Raw genomic sequence first — 17,906 nt, 5'->3', positions numbered from 1 at the left:
TTTCAATAGTAATATACAGTCTTGCAGTAATAGCAGTAACTACTTTGTTGGCTGGGTAAGAAAATTTCATTTGTGTTACTCATACAGCAATATAAGTACTTCTTATTCATCTCATCAACATAAATCGAAAAGAATTTTTAAATAAAAACTATTTTTTTAAATTAAACTAATACTCTACAGAAGTATTTAGAAACATTTGTTTTGCTGCGAACTGATGAACCACTACTATTCGGTATGTCTATTTGTCATGACAAACATCAGAACTCGGAAGTATATTAACAGTGTTTTGGATAAGTCCACAAAATGGTAAGTCAAAATGGCAAATTTAAGTTTGACATTTTGTCTACCCTTAAAAATCTGAACCAGTTTAGCAAAACATCAGAGTAATTTTTTGGAGGGAAAACCTAAACAAACTTTTTATTTCGTGGCATCACAAACCGCGGCTTAATAAATTGATGAATATCATAACTTTCCCCTTCTTCCCCCCCCCCACAGATATTTCATTAGCTATTTTAGAAGTTTTTTTTTACGATTTGTATGTGATTTTTAAAACAACAAACTTCACATAAATATCTGTTGTTTCATTTGAGTTCAATTTGTTGCCTGAATATTAATTTGATGGATCACCTGTTACGTACCAATCTAGCTATCATTTAAGAATTGCTGCAATAGTTTTTCGGTTGCTAACGAGAGATCGTTGCACTCTATACTTGTAGCCTGTAGGCCTCCTCCGAGCGCCATAGTGTACTCGATAAGCTCTGTTGTGCAGCCAGTTGCTATGATAACGACATCATTTTTGTAAGTGCGATTATTTGTGTGCTGGAATTCCTGATTAATATGTGTATCTATTTAATACTGTCTATCTTAAAAATATATACCTATACAATATCCTAGATAATACATACTAAAGGCTAAAGTGCTGTGAATCGGAGTCTGTAAATAGCATCCACCAAGTGAGGTCATAGTCATATACTATGTAAATTGCGGCCCGAAACATTCCGATTTCCGGTTGGCTGTACAATTTAAAGATTATTAATAACTAATAATCTACGATGTAGATAATATCAGCTTGAGAAGTCAGGATACAAAAAGTAAAAAAATTACTGAAAAGAAACATTTATACATGAAAAAATGTACCTAGAATTGCAAGCAAAAAAAAATTACTTGGTTAGACTAAGTGCGGAAATTATCTTACAAATTTTCACCAGTTTCTTAATTACAATTTTTTTTTTAATTATATATTTTTAATATACACATTTTTACCTAATACTTTATTAGTAATTGTTAATAATACATTTTTTAATTATAAACAAAGAACACCAAAACGAAAATTTTTAATCATACTAATACCTACTAAAACAATTATATTGCCAGTTCTAGGTCTGAAAAATGGGAAGGAAAATATTGATTTCAATATATAAATTGATTTTATACTAATTATACCTCGGCCGCAGTTTACATATATCTATGAAAAATTAAAAATATACTTTGGCCGTAATTTACACAAAAAATTAAAAATGGGACGCAATTTACAGCGACCCCTGTGATTGTTGATGAATACCGTGTACCGTTTTCGTTCTAAGCCTTTTCAACGAGAATTCCGATAAAGAAAAAAATATAAATAATTTGTTCCTTTGTATAGTAGTTGAATATAATATTATTCTGTAAGTGCAATACTAGCGATAAGAACCATAATAATATACTGACATATACTATACATAAATAAGTAGGTAATTAATTAATTACTAAAATAATTATTGCCACCGTTAAGATTTTATTTTTTTTTTCTTATACAGTTTAAATATTATTAATTACACGGTGGTTTTTATCGATTAATAAACTAAGGACAAACTTTCCTAACAAATAATAATTGAAAACGTCGGTAATAAAAACTAGTCCTCAATTGATTTTTTCGAGATTCGATATTATCATTGTAGTACGCCCATATAATATTATAATTATTTTTATTTTACAGGTATCTACAACTTGTATTTTATAAAAAAAATAAGTATATAAAATATCCATATTGGGTATTGTGAAGCACTAATTTTAGAATACACTATTATGTTTACACGTTTCGTTGAAATCAAATTATTTTAGGTTCAACCATGTACGTAATAACACCACCAATAATTGTTTTACCATCAATAATAAAACGTGTAAGTAGTAATACAAATACGATATTACTAAATATAATACATGTAAAATTTCATCATGATTGTATATTTTACAGTGGATAAATATTAAATACCTATTCATAGGAACAGATTGTTTTTATTGTATTTGTTTTTTCTTGTTTTTTTTTTTTCTAACGGGAATTTCATCTGCCCTACCTGTTGGCAGTATTGATATTATATAAAATATAAATATTCAGTTATACTACTAGACTAGATACACACGTACTTGAATATCTACTAGTCCATTAACTACTTGTCCTCACTTATAACTTTACTAGTACTTACAAAATTCAAGGACGTTTTTTGTCATAACTTTTTGGTAATCACTGAACGCGTGAAATCAGCCTATCGAAGCGCTCTCTCTTGTTCCAGTGTCGTGTGTGTACCTATTTGGCACGTTGTATTTTAATCAACAGTACGAAATAGAATGTGATGGTAGTACTATTAACGTACCGTTTTTTTTTTTTTTTTTGTGACTTGATTAGCAATTTTGTTTATTTGTTCAATTTTTTTTTATTTTGTGAGTGTTATTTATTATTGTATGTACGGTTTTTTTTTATCAATGCAATAAGCAAATTGGACAAATAAATTAAAGGTATCAAAAATATAATTTAAGGTATAACCTTCACCTGTATAATACTCATGTTAACTATAAGCTAACTTAACGTATGAATATTCCAAAATTATACACATTTTTGAAATTATTTTTTTATTTTTTTTTATATTGTTGCTCTGTTTACTTATGTATTTTATCATATATTTAACGTTTAATAAAATTTTAAAAATTTTAATTTCGTTTTTAAGGTTTATATAAAGTAATATGTATATTTAAGTCGAATAGGTTAGGTTAGGTATACGGTTTTACAATTGAGTTTGCGTGAACATAGCAATTATTTTACAAAAAAACGATTTTACTTTATAATAGAAGGTCAGATTCGATGCAGTTAATAACTAGTATAATACATAGTATAGCATAAAGTGTACTAATAAATTGTGTGCGTACAATACACAAATAATAATGTGAAGTCATCCCAAATAGTTTATATAATGTACCTACATGATGTATTTGTATAGGCTCTTTAGAGCATATTACAAAACGTTATTTTTTATTAGTATTGTGTTGCGTTGACTAAAATAAATAACCGAATAAGTAATTATGTTGAGATTTTTTTCAAAAAAAAAAAAAAATGTTTATTATATTAATATACAAATAATTAAGTTTTAAATTAATTAATTTATTTTTTATTTCGTTTTTTGACACCAAATAATTGTATTATACTTACACAGTTACACCAATTAGGCCCAAAGTTTTGAACACGATACATTTCCTATTATGTATGTTAAAAATGTTTGCGGATACATATAATTTAATTTATATCCTGTTATTAACTGATTAACAATTAGAATTACGACACAGATTTTTTTTTGTCTATCGTGCAGAACGATGGAGCTAGTAATCTATTAATGATTTATTATTTTTATCATTAACAGTATGACTTAGTAAAATATCTTATTTCGTTTTTAGATTTTTACGTTATTTGATAGAAATTTTGTTTGTGACGAGTTATCGATTATAGACTAACACGAAAAATCAAATTCTACTCAACCGAACACTCTACACTCTGAACGTATTTCTATTAAAATTTAATATTTCTTTCATATTAATAGACATAATATTATTATCAATTTATACTTTAAAGTATTTATTTTTTTTTTTTTAATTTAACGATTCAATTGAATAATTTGACTAGATTGTCTAGATTAATATAACTTTATAGGTTTCACGTGTGTGTGTAGTGCGAATATCTTATTTCTTGAAGCTATGGCAATTAACACTTCCTTAAATTATTACTAAGTAGTTAAACCAACGTTTGTTCTCAAAATATATATTTAAATGATATATTTTTTATGTATTATCTTGTACCTATAGGTACAAGATAATACATAAATAAATATTACATTTATGCATTTTCCGTATATTGATAGTATTTAGTTTTTGGAAAAAAATTCGTTTATCATTTTCACGTTCATACTTTATGAATGTTACTAATTTTAAAATTAAATTCTTTTCATAAAATAGTTTGCCAAAAATGTTGTTGTGTTGATATTTTATATACATGATAACATAAACCAGTTTATATTATACAATATTTTAAGATTATTTTTAAGACATTTTTCTATAACTAAACTTTACAAATTTATAAGCATGTTTCTTATAAAGTAACAAAAATTCGTTATGTATAAAATTACATAATTGAATACAAGTTTAAATATTTAAATAAAAGTTAATTTTTTTTTTTAAATTTAAATTTGTCAACGTATTAATATGAATTTTATCAAATCAATAATTTTCAGTAGTCATCAAAATCAATCCAATGATGTTAAGTTATTATTGTATTATTTTCTATGAATAAAGTATAAAAGTATAAGCTACACTATAAGTGTATCGTATAGGTTCAATATTAACAACTTTGCTTTCGAAAATTATAAAAAATTTATTAAGTAACTGTATGACGAAAAATAACCTCGAATTATGATAAATTAATGATTTTGTTTCTAGACTACAAGTATGTTATAATAAGAAATATAATTAAAAAAACTATTCAGATCAACAAGTAAATGGTTAGGTACCTAATTAATTGACGTAATTAGTGGAGATGAAGCGATTTATTAATGTAATTACAGGGGCAGGGAAGGGAACTTGTAGGGTGTTATTGTAATTCGTTATAATTTTTTTTAAACTTACTTATCATGTACCTACTTATTTAATACTATACTAAAATAATATACAAAAAAACCAAATTCCCCAAGTGGCTATGCTAACTGTACATAGCCAAGATAATATTTTTTTGCAATAAATACCTACTATTGTACAAAATATATTATATCATATTGTATTGTGCTTCAAAAATAAATCAATGAATGGTCGAATATTATTTTATCGTGCAGGAGTGACGACATACATCAGCAATGTCGTGTATAATTTATAACCATATTATTATAGTATGTTAATATGATGTAATTATTGGTTTTTACGTATTCGTACATTTTTATATGCACTTATATTATACGTATCACGATGGTTGTATTGAGAGGTTCTTAAAATATGTGCAATTTTTTTTTTTTTTATTGAAAAGGAAGGCGAGAGAGAGACAGAAAAAAATGTATACAAATTTCATCTTCTTTTCGAAAACATGACAAAACTATGCCTCTGTAGTGACTAAATATCTTAACTATAACAAAAAATATCATAAAAAATTTTAACATTTAAAACAACACTAAAAAATGTACGAGTATATTGAGATGCATCAAAGTGTGATAAAGGAGTAAACATATCAATGTTTTAATCGAAATATGAAAACATTATGATTATAATATTATTTTATTTAATTTTTTCTTAATATTTTTATTTGAAATAAATAATTTACACTTAAGGTACTCGAGAGGTTTATTGATGTGAGTTGCATACAAAGAAAGTTTACCTATTATTATTTAAATATTTAGTTTGCAAAAATGAATTTCTTACATTTGACATTATAAATACCACGGGTATGTATTAAATGTAACATCTATTATTTTATTATTGGTATTCAGTTAATAGATACGTTAAGATTAAAGTAGTAATTATTGTCATATTTCAATTAATATTTTTTATAAAAACAAGTTTTTGATTAGTCATTTTCTTTTTCAATAGTTATAGAAAATTGATTTTGGTAAATATTCTAATTCAATTTTAACAAATCATCATAAAAGTCATATTTTTTTAAATATATAGAAAACATGTAAATAGTATAATATTAGACAACAGATTATGTAACAATAGATTAATTATTGAACTTTTTTTTCTAACCGTATCATACTATTATAAAAGTATAAAAATCAAACTTAACAGTTGGTAAGAAATATTATTAGTTATTTCATCAACCATAATTTATTAACATTTTATAATAAGTTTAAAAGTGTAACACAAAGTTTAAAATTAAGCTTTGTAGTGAATATTTTATAGTGTCATCTTCAATAATTATTTCTAATATTTCATCATCATTTGTAGATTAGAAATAAAGTATCATTAATGATTATTAAATTTCGATTTACAAGTAGGTAATGATTAATAATTATTGTTTTTAAATTACAGTAATAGATACGTATTAGAAAAAGTAGGTGGACCTGTGACATAATTTGGAGAATTTATAGCGATGACTGATTATGTTCTTAAGTAATTTTAAATTTCGTTATGCCTATTGTCATATTAATTATTATAATAATATTCGACACCGTTCAAGACTTGTACAGCAATAAGTGGCACGTAGATAATAATCAGAAATTAATTCTGAAGTGTTGTAATAATATTAAAATAGAAATAATATATATGCACTCGTAAATATGGTTAAGAAGACAATTTAAATTTACAGCACATTTGCTGTTTAGTTTACTTTAGGTTGCGTCTAGGTGAACGTCTCTGTTTTAAACCGCCCGATCGAAGTAAATCACGATACAAGTGCTTATTTATCTAACATATTATATATTATTAATGTAATATAATATTTGAGCACCAAAGTAATTTTCCATTTATTGTTATTGTTGTATATTTTACAGATTATATCGGTTCATTGATTGACTCGGAATACGATACACGCGGACATTATGGTTATGTGCAGGTGCGTTTTAATTTTATATTTATAATTATAGATATTATATATTAATCAGCTAATTAATATTATATCGATTTATTATTATTATGTTTATTGTATAACAAATCAGCCATAGATGTAATGTAACACGCGTGTGGAATGATGGGCAATGGCATAATAATATTATCTAATGATAAAATGATTAAAAAAAAAAATTAAAAATATACTGTTTATTTACCGAGAAAATAATTATTACATACTACATAATAACACGTTAGGCATACCGTTTTATATACACACACTGCAAAGTACTGACACCGATACATATTTATATATTTCTTATATTGTTATCGTTTTTTATTATTGAATAAAAATATAATGTTGTGGTTTTCAATCATAATGATGCCCGGTTCTGCGGTTCATTCAGTTTTACTTACTTGGTTATCGACTGCAGATCGCGTTTATGCTCCGTCGTAGTATAATTTTGTGCGTAAAATTAAATGAGACATATTCTTTCGGATGGCGTTTCCGCGCCAGAAAGGAGTTCGTCGGTAAACATTTCCGAAAATACACCGATACTCGGGAGTACGAAAAAAAGGCATAGGTCAGTACTCAGATTATAAGTTTAAAATCATATTTAATATGATGTATATTATATCATATATTACACAAATTTCAAACCAAAATAGTTTACCGAATATTTATCGCAATTATTTCATTTGTAATGGAATCAGAAAATATATATCTATAATTATTGTTCAATCAAACGTAATTAATTATTATTTTCAGGAAACTGGAAAATAACTTAACATTTTTGTTTTTTGTTTTTTTTTACTATTTTCAATCAATTTTAAAATTACTTTATAGCGAACTACTATAATAGTTTTATCTAAATCGGGTTATACGTTTAACGAAAGAAACTATTTTAAAAACTATTATCGTTTTCAAAATTATATTTCTCACAATTTTACATAATTTTAAACCGTTAAAAAACAAATTTTTTTTGCCATTTTTTATCGTTATATTTTTTTAAAAATCTGTAATGACAATATAAATTTTTAGTTCCTTATCCCAAAAAAATAATATTTTTCGAAGTACTTCGATGTTTAAAAATCGAATTTTGACGAGTTTTTATAAGATTATTATATTTATAAAGTTTTAATGAGTGGATTGGAGTGGTACCTGTGAAAAATGTTAGTCCATTACTCCATTAATCTATTACTCCACGTTTCCTACTTAGCTAACTTTAAATACACATAACTTATAAACTATTTGTCTGAAATATTTATCGATTGAAATAATGCAAATAATATTCTTTTTAAGAATATAAATCAAAAATGAATGTAAGTATTCAACAATAAAAATAATGATAATGATAAAAAATAGTTAAAAATTAAATTTTTTCCGAAAAATTTAATCTTTTTAGTATTAACTAACTAAAAATTATGCAAAATAAATATTTTAAAAAACTTTTTTTAAATATTTTCTAAAATAACGAGTGTCTTACGTTACACGGATTATGCCGTATATATTATTTCTAAAGAGTATATTTATACGTGTATAACATTCTATATACCTATTGGTTACTCTGGAACTAAACAAGAAAATATAAAATTATGTAAACGAAGTCATTCATCTCCCTTCTTAAAATACATAAACACAATTTTTGAGGGATTATATATTTTAAAACTATACTACTAAAAATCATCATTTATTATTAAATAGGCATCTTAATACCATCATTGTATTTTAAATTGATGTAAGTGTGTTACTGTGATTATGACGAGCACGTATTATGTAAACCAATATATAATAGGTAATAGCTTTCACACATACTAGGATTCACTCATTGATCTTAATTCAATATAAAATAACATATGGTTTTTAAACACAATAAATAATCAACGCAGTAGTTTGATAATAAATTAATAATAAACGTGTGTGAAACATTGGCACCTACAATCTAACACACAGACCTAATTTATCATATTATTGTATCATCATAATATATAAGTATAATGAGCGTCGCTTAAAATAACATTATAATTACCATGGAAAAAAAAATATAATGCTAGTCGTTTATTTTAGATTCTGAGCAGAGCATATTATTGGTTTTATAATGATATGTTTTTGTTGTTGTATCAATCTTCGCTCATCACCTTTTGAACCAGTAAAAATTCTTAGATTTTAAACTTTGAATCTTTTCTGCTGTAAAACGTAAATTTGTATTTAGGTACACTGCGAAGTTTTCAAAATATTTAAATTAATTTTAAGTTCTAACACCGTTTTATGGTACATCTAATAATATTATAATGATTATTGATTATAATTTATTATACGTGATCTGTTTTTGGTAAAAGTTGCCTTGTGTATTAATTACTAACAGAAAAATAAATAACTACCTAATAGCAGTATAAAAATATAATTAACCATCCTTAGAAATATACTAAAAAAGAGAAGAACAAAAAATGAATATAGACTGTTAGACCATTTCCGCAGAATATCGTTATTCATTGCACTTATACGATTATACAATGGTCCAATGATAGTAAATGATTTATTACTGAGTTATAAAATGTGACATATTTATTACACTATTATACCGACAGACTCAATGATAAGGTACAATTGTTACTTTACTGTAGAAAGATTTTTATGTTTTTTATTTTGGAAAGTTTAGGTTATTAAATGTAGGGTATACATGATTGATATGACATATGTATTAAAATTAAATTGTAAAATAAATCCAAATTAATTTTTAACTGTTTTTTTTTTTTGCGATGTAATGCATTTGTAAGACAGAGATAAAGTATGCATATGTGATGTCAACTTAAATTTTATTATTTAACATAATTTAATACAAAATTTAAAAAAAAAACCTTGATAAAATAGTAGGTTACACATTATTGTCGTTAGTTTGATTATCATTTGATTGAGTTGAATGAAAAACCATATTATATAGCCAATTGTAGGTATTTTATAATCAAATAATATTTAATGGTTTTTTTTTTTTTTGGTCAGGTGTTTACTATTTTATATATGCGGTAACGACGATTTGTTTTTACCTAACAATTAAACATTTATTTTATTTCTTATTAGTTTTTAAAAGTTTATTGCACTTCAATTTTCTTTTATTAAAGTAATTGCAGTGTTAACAATATTTTTCGTATAGATAAATTATATCATAATAATATATTATAATATGTACTAAACTGCATAACTGTTTTTAAAATGCCAATTTACGAAGAAGAAACTTGTTTTTCGGGTACGTCCTTTATATTAATTCTTTCGGTAAATACCTATTATAAATTTATAAATATGGGTTATAAACATAATATACTATCTATATACTTGAGATTATTTAATTTCAATTTCAATTTGATGAATTTATATTAAAAAATAAATTTAGTTTGCTGTTCTATTTTTTAAAATTTGATAGATTATTTTGGTTTCTGGTTCAAATTACTTAAGTTTTTTTTTTATTATCACTTATATAAATTTATGATTTTTTTGATTTATAATAACACATATTTTAGTCTATGTGTGGTAGTACAATAAAGTGATTTTTAATATCAGATGTAATATTAGTATTATGTATCTTTTTTTTATACTATTAAATTAGTTAATAGAGAGCTCTTGATAATAGTATGATTATTTTTAATTAATTATTGCAATATTAGTAATAATAAAGTTGGTACTTATAGTTCATACGTAGCACTTAAAATTTTAATGGATATTTAAGCCTATCTTATAATATTTGGTTGATTTTAATTGTAACTACCAACAGCACCGTTGACATTGAGATTTTATTAACAAATCACACAATCCATCACTTGATACGATAGTACATATTTCATTCAAAATCAAATTCAAAGAATCTATGCAGGCTTTTAGTGAATATATTTAGTACACGTAACTTGTTTGTCGTTTGTCGTTTATTAAAAACAGAGTTTGATAATCTTTTTAATATATGATAAAGTTGTAGGTAAATATAAAAAGTTTATTGAAAACATAAATTTTAGGCGTATTTAATCAAAGGTTTGGTTGATAAATTAGTTCGTCTTGGAAATTGTGGTACATAATATATATTAATAAAGTAGAATGGGCCATTATGGTAAGTAATAATTATTCTATAATCTAATTATTATTATTTAGGTAGCTATTTAATTTTTATTGTAATCTTTGTGTTTGTAAATATTATATATTTTTTTAATGATTTTAATTTATATTCTACTTGGTAATTAATAAGTTCATAACCTCTGTATATTGCTGTATAATTATAAAAATAAATAAATATTTTTAAGTATGTTTATATATATATATATTATATATGTATAGAACATTACCCCATTATATAATGTATTATTTTACATAATTTAAATATTGTACATTTTGGATATTTTGCTAATTATTAACACACTATCTTAGGGTTTTTCATGGTATTGATTATTTACAATAAATTAAGTACTATACTTGTTACTTATACATCGCACTTGGCACCCACCCATTTCGTCAATGACATTCGTCATGATAGTTTCTCATAAAAGTGATCCAAGTGTGATCGAGTGTAACGCGCTTATCAATTCGCTCAAATATTTTATTTACAACACAAACACGATCAATGGCTAACGCGTAGGAACGATATTATTTTTTCAGATTACAATCAAAAAGTTGCATTGTTCTAGTAGGACTCGTTATATTGATCTCCGTGGTTTCATTCCTGTTGGTATACACGCACAATGCACCAAATGGCGAAATTCCAGACCCGGAATTTGCGTTGCCTCCGTCGAGTATGCCAATGGGATCTTACAGTAACGTCGGCGTCGTGTCCAACGGTGGACCATGCGCACAGATCGGAGTGTAATTATTACATACATTTAAATCATTTAATAAAAGAAAAATAATATTAAAAATAGAAATCGTTTGGTTAAGATGTCGTTAATTAATGATAATGTCCGATAGCTTATTTCACAATAATAAACTATATTTTAATGTTAATTTAACTTTAAATAAATACCTAAATATTATGTGAAATTAACCAAACAATATAAAAAAATATATTATTAATTAAAGTATACTATATTTTATATTTCATAACTAGTTTTGAGTAAGAGTTTATTTATTTAAAACATAATAATAATAATTTTAATATTTAAATGCAATGAAGGTTTATCCATGTCAATTTGAGACGGTAAGATAAATTAATAGTTTAATACTTATTTCCATAACATATTATAATATATATATAATTTGTTATTCTCGTTATTAAATTAATTAATCGTTATCAGTTACATAATATATATGTCAATCAACATTAGGTACTTGTTAAAAAGATGCTATACAATGTAGGTAGGTATAAAAAAAGCCCTCAATTAAAAACTAAAATTCAAAAATAATTGATTTCTTCTCAAATTTAACTTATTAATCGAATTTTAATATGATTAATAATTGTCACTCAGAAATAGTTAATAATATAGTTTATATTAATTAATTTTAATATTAATTATTTATTTTGATCTATTTTTTCATAAGTAATTATACAAATATAGTTATTGAAGACTTGAAATATATGAATAAAAAAAATTAATTGAACAAAAATGATCACACAATATTATCGATAAATGTATTTTGTTTACACAATTTATTTAAATATTATTTAAATTATCAATATAGTCAATATAAAAAATGTTCATAACTCATGGTATTAATTATAGAGAGCATTACTATTTTATTACGTATTTAGTATATAGGTTTAAACTTTGAGGAAATACTTAAAAATAAAATGTATTAATATTGTTTATATAAATATTGACAATTTTAATATTTTGATCGTTTTTCAAAAGGGATGTGATGGCCAGCGGAGGAAATGCCGTGGATGCTGCTATAGCAACGATGTTATGTGACGGTGTTCTATGCCCTGAGTACATGGGTATTGGTGGAGGATTTTTGATGAGCATCTACAATGCAACAACTAAGAAAGTAATGGCAATAAATGCACGGGAAACTGCACCAGCTGCAGCAACTGCTGAAATGTTTGTAAAAGATCCAAAAAAATCAGTTTTGGGTGTGTATACTAAATAGAAATTTTTAAAATAATTCTTAGGTAACAGATTTATTATTATTTAAAATAAACTGTATACTACGATTATACTTTATTTTCATTATTTGATTAATTGGAAATAAAATATATGAATTTTAAGTGTCATTTAACATTCATATTATTTATACCATGTTTATCAGGTAACACTTAAAATTTCGAATTTTTATTAATTGATGATCTTGGTCTATTTCAAAGTAATAAACAGATTAATATAGTCAAATATCGAATGGTTCTTGTAATTTTGGTTTTTATAAACAAAATATGGTAAATTTTTAGGAAAAAAATTAAGTATTCAATCAAAAAAAATCGAGTAGGTATTATGAAATTGAAATTAGTATGATATAATACTTGTTTTAAATACCTAAATATATACAATGTACCCATAATATATATATATAATTGTTTTGGGCTTTATTTTAGATTTATTAGTTTATTTTTATTTTTATATTTAATATTTCTCATTTATAAAAGCTAAAACTACAATATTTATTCAGTTTTGACAGAATTAATTTATACTAATATATTCAAATTTAACAAGATCAAGAATTTTACCGGTAGTGAGTGATCGACAATAATTCTAGGTATTAGTATGTATTACCGACTAAACCTAGATTTACTCGGTATTTACTTATCTGAGTTATCAATATTTAATTAGTTACTTTTATGAATTATTACTGATTACAGCTTGACACGTTTATAAAAGCGTCTATGAACAAATATTAATATCATCCAACAATTTTAAATTTGTACCTATTTAAAAATCCATCAGGTGGCTTGGCGGTCGCTGTTCCAGGGGAGCTCAAAGGTTATTGGACGATTTATAACTTGTACGGTAGTGGTAAAGTTTCATGGCCATCTTTATTTGAGCCAACTATTAAGCTATGCGAAAATGGCATAAAGATCAGTAGTCGTTTAGAGTTAAACATGATAAATCACGAAGATTTAATAAAGAATGATCCATTTCTGAGGTATAACAAAAAAATCTGTTATTTTGTTACAATTAAAATATTTTTATACAGTAGAATCCATTTAATTATGACGCATTAGATAGTGGTATATAGTCCTCATTATCCGACTGTCCGGACATTTCCGATTAACTGAATAACTTATAAATTGAACTACTTAAGTGCATATAAATGATAAATTAATTTACAAAATACATAAACACTTAATTTATACTTAAAAATTATCTTTAATAATATTATAATATCTTTAATTAACTAATTGATTAATTTATTATACATGTTTATTATAAATTAATTGATTAACATACTTAATTCATACATTGATAGGCTACAGGAAATCGTTTATTCTTCTTTGTAGTTAGTCGTAATTTATTAAGACTTTGCTTATTGATAAAGTCTATATAGAAGTTAAGCGAAGTTGTTGGGGCATTTTTGTTTCCATTTTGCATGCATTATTGTCTCAGTTTATCAATGAATTTGTAGTATTAGGAGAAAAATAGATGATTAACAAAAAATAAAATACGTAACATGAAATTATTACATAGATACATTTATGCACATGTATATAAATAATAATAAAACCATAAAAATTGGATAATTATAGTTTAGATAAGAATGTAGATAAGTATAGGTTAGAATATCTATCTAATTAGATACATTTATCTCTGTCCCTTTACCTTTATAATATATAGTTTGTCCTAAAACAAATATATTCCTTCGGGACTATGCCAATTTGTCCCCACTAAGCGGTTATTCTCTTTATGCAGTATGTTAATATTGATAAATAATATATATATAATAGATTCTACTGTATTTATTTTTTATCTAAAGAAAATACGGTTTTTATAATGTAGGTATTGTGGACGATTTTTTTTAGACAAGCATTTTTTGATGAAAAAACCGGACATGTAAAAAAAGCCGGAGACGAGTACAAATTGTTAAAGTTAGCAGAGACAATGAAAATCATATCAAATGAAGGTGCCGAAGCCATATATAACGGATCGTTGACAAATCAATTAGTGGAAGATTTAAAAAAAGTCAACGGTATTATAACCAAAGAAGACCTGGCCAATTATAAGTTAGTAACTAATGAGTATTTAACTAATATTTCCATGAAATATCTTAAAGTTTAATACTGTTTAAAGACTACTAAGCTAAAAATATATTACGTTAACCAATTATTATAAATTGATGACAAAAATGAAAAATTTAATATTCCCTGAATTAGAGGTTTTAAAATTTTAACTGTGTACAAATATTACAATAAATTTCAATAAAAACCAAATGCTACATTCTAGGGTAGAAATTGAAGAATCTTTTTCCGTAAATTTAAAAAATGGATATACAATACATACAGGACCACCACCTAGTTCTGGAGTAATATTAGCCTACATACTTCGAATATTGGACGGAATATTACCAGCACCGAATCCTGGATTAGATGCACATCGATTGGTAGAGGCTTTCAAATTTGGATTCGGTGAAAGAACGCATTTAGGTGATCATAATTTTGTAAACGTGTCCCAAGTATGTTTTCAGCTACAAACACTATATTAATATATTAATTTTCGGATAAACTCTTTTATTTATAGATTTACGATAAAATAACATCAGATAGTTATATAGATAGTATACGAAATAAAATAAACGATACATTCACTTCGTTGGACCCAAAGCAGTATGGTGCTGACTTTGATATGCCAGAGAATCACGGAACTGCTAACATTGTCGTAACCGATTCGTTGGGAAACACTGTTGTGGGCACCAGCACTTTAAATATATAGTGAGTAAAACATAATATTATGTATATTATTTTTTTAAATGTCTAATCAGCGAACAATAAAAATCGATTACCACTTTGAATTTTAATTTTTTTTCAGCTTTGGTAGTGGTTTTGTGTCTCCGAGTACTGGTATTAATTTAAACAATGAAATGGACGATTTTTCTACTCCTGGAGTCATTAACTTTTATGGTATTCCATCCTCACCTGCCAATTTCATAGAGCCTGGCAAGCGCCCAATGTCTTCAATGAGCCCAACTATAATCACTGACAGAAAAGGAGACTTTGTTCTTGGGGTAGGAGCAGCAGGAGGATCGAAGATCACGCTTGCAACTGCCTACGTATGGTTTATTTAAGTTAACTATGATTAATTGTAATATTGTATGGTATTATAATCGTACTTATACTTATGACATTGATGATTTAATTTAGCGACTTGAAATATCACAAAAATTTATTTGACTTAAGGATTAAAAAAAATAATTATATTAATATCTAAAAGTATTTAAAAAGTAGTACCTATTCTGTGGTTTTTTAAAAATTATATATATTTATCTTATCGTAGAATTGAGAATGTAGATTAGTCAACGATTTATTATTAAAATTTATTTGATAATCTAGTTAATTATAATATAATTTAGATAATTGATGAACTTTATTTTTACATTATTTTATAGCTGCTTACATATAGGTGTAATGGCATTTATATATACGTTTTAATTTATTTTAAGGTGACAGCTCTTAAACTATGGTACAGTAAAACATTGAAAGAAGCAATAGATAAACCTAGAATTTATCATCAACTTATTCCCATGGAAGTTCAATATGAATACGGAACGACAAAGGTTGTTATAAAAATATTTAAAAATAGATAATATTTAACAAAACATATTTTTTACTATTTAACCAATAATTTTTCGATTTTTAGGCTGTGGTACAAACACTTAAGGATATCGGTCATCCAGTAAAAAGATTGAAGAATACCATAGGTTCAGCAGCAACAGCAATTGCCAAATCCCCTTCAGGAATGATCGAAACCATGCCAGATTTCAGGCGACCAGGAAATTCGTCCGGATACTAACACAATATTATTATATTGATAATAGATTATATTTAATAAATTTTTGTTATAAAACTTATCTTGTAAGTTCCTAAAAAGATTATAGTCACAAGTTATGTGCAGTCAATAATATGCACTGTAGTATAATTTCATTTAACCTGTTATAAATTATAATAACATTAATTATTTATGATAATTTGCAAGTGCTAATTTTTTATATAAAATGTATAATATAATATATAGGTATAATTGGTATAAATATTACTGCAAAGTAATTATTTTTATGAAAATATGAAGTCTATATATCTAAAATTTTAAATAATTTGAATTATTTTTAGCAATGAGGAGTCATTATATTAAGAGCTTGGTAACGCTAAATATTATTTAATATTATAAACTCACCGTTTACGATACTATATGAAAATAGTTTAATGATTAAGTTAGGTTCTTCTCAATTGTGAACAAAAACCCTGTATAAAATCAAAAATTGTGTAAATATTTTATTTGTTCATTATAAAAACTTGTATGTTATGTCAATACGTTTATTTTTTTTAGTTATTTCTAAAATATTATTTGTTTGAAACTATTGTATTGTTTTAATCAACATAATATGATCAGAGTTTTGACGATTAAAACAGTTTTAAAATTATAAATCATTTTACGTTTTCTAGTCAGTGTTCAAAAAAGTGTACCTGTAATAATTTAACTTCAGCCCGCTCGCACAATTTTCAATTATTTGCATTTATGTAACAATTTCACAAAATACGGAAATACAGTATTTTACAGTAAGTATACATAATTATTATTATTGATTTATAATTATTAATAAATACACAATGCTAAATAATGAAAAATATATTTATTTCATTGCCATATATTATTATTAACACACAATTAATATATTTATATATTTTATATTGATAAAGGAAATATATAATATTATTTAATTTTAATAAACTATACTTAGTTATATAATTCTGTGAAAAGCGTAGATACTAGGTACTATGTGTTTCTGTACTTGTAAATTCGTTTTTTTTTTAAATATATACACCATTACTTATTTTACTTTTTTTTTTTTATTATTATTTATCTCTACATGAAGGACTAACTGTTTTCAAATTGCTTAACCCTTTACTCAATTTACCTATAATGTCACGTTACACATATTTCATTTTAATTTAGATCATTTTTTT

At 24.8% G+C, this 17,906-nt stretch overlaps 1 protein-coding gene across 5 annotated transcripts; it reads left to right on the top strand.

Annotated features, from left to right (window-relative positions):
- The first annotated feature begins 2,728 nt into the window (after positions 1-2,728).
- On the top strand, positions 2,729-16,916 carry LOC112598539 (glutathione hydrolase 1 proenzyme-like). 5 transcript variants are annotated; one of them, XM_025345042.1, is made up of 11 exons: positions 2,729-2,772; positions 6,774-6,835; positions 11,465-11,668; positions 12,652-12,872; positions 13,678-13,876; positions 14,751-14,951; positions 15,172-15,400; positions 15,466-15,656; positions 15,754-15,994; positions 16,385-16,498; positions 16,582-16,734. In XM_025345042.1, exons 2-11 carry the CDS (start codon positions 6,822-6,824, stop codon positions 16,732-16,734), a joined length of 1,767 nt encoding a protein of 588 aa, XP_025200827.1. In that variant the 5' UTR covers positions 2,729-2,772; positions 6,774-6,821. The 5 variants fall into 5 exon arrangements, with proteins under 5 accessions (XP_025200827.1, XP_025200828.1, XP_025200826.1 ...); XM_025345043.1 differs by having other exon boundaries at positions 2,753-2,793; XM_025345041.1 differs by lacking the exon at positions 2,729-2,772 and adding an exon at positions 6,607-6,710.
- Positions 16,917-17,906: the final 990 nt, after the last annotated feature.

The sequence above is a fragment of the Melanaphis sacchari genome, unplaced genomic scaffold (genome assembly GCF_002803265.2).
Source record: "Melanaphis sacchari strain LSU unplaced genomic scaffold, SCAv2.0 Contig48_pilon_pilon, whole genome shotgun sequence".
NCBI lineage: Eukaryota > Metazoa > Arthropoda > Insecta > Hemiptera > Aphididae > Melanaphis > Melanaphis sacchari.
The sequence above is the reverse complement of the archived record's forward strand: the minus strand, read 5'-3'. Positions and strand labels throughout refer to the sequence as shown.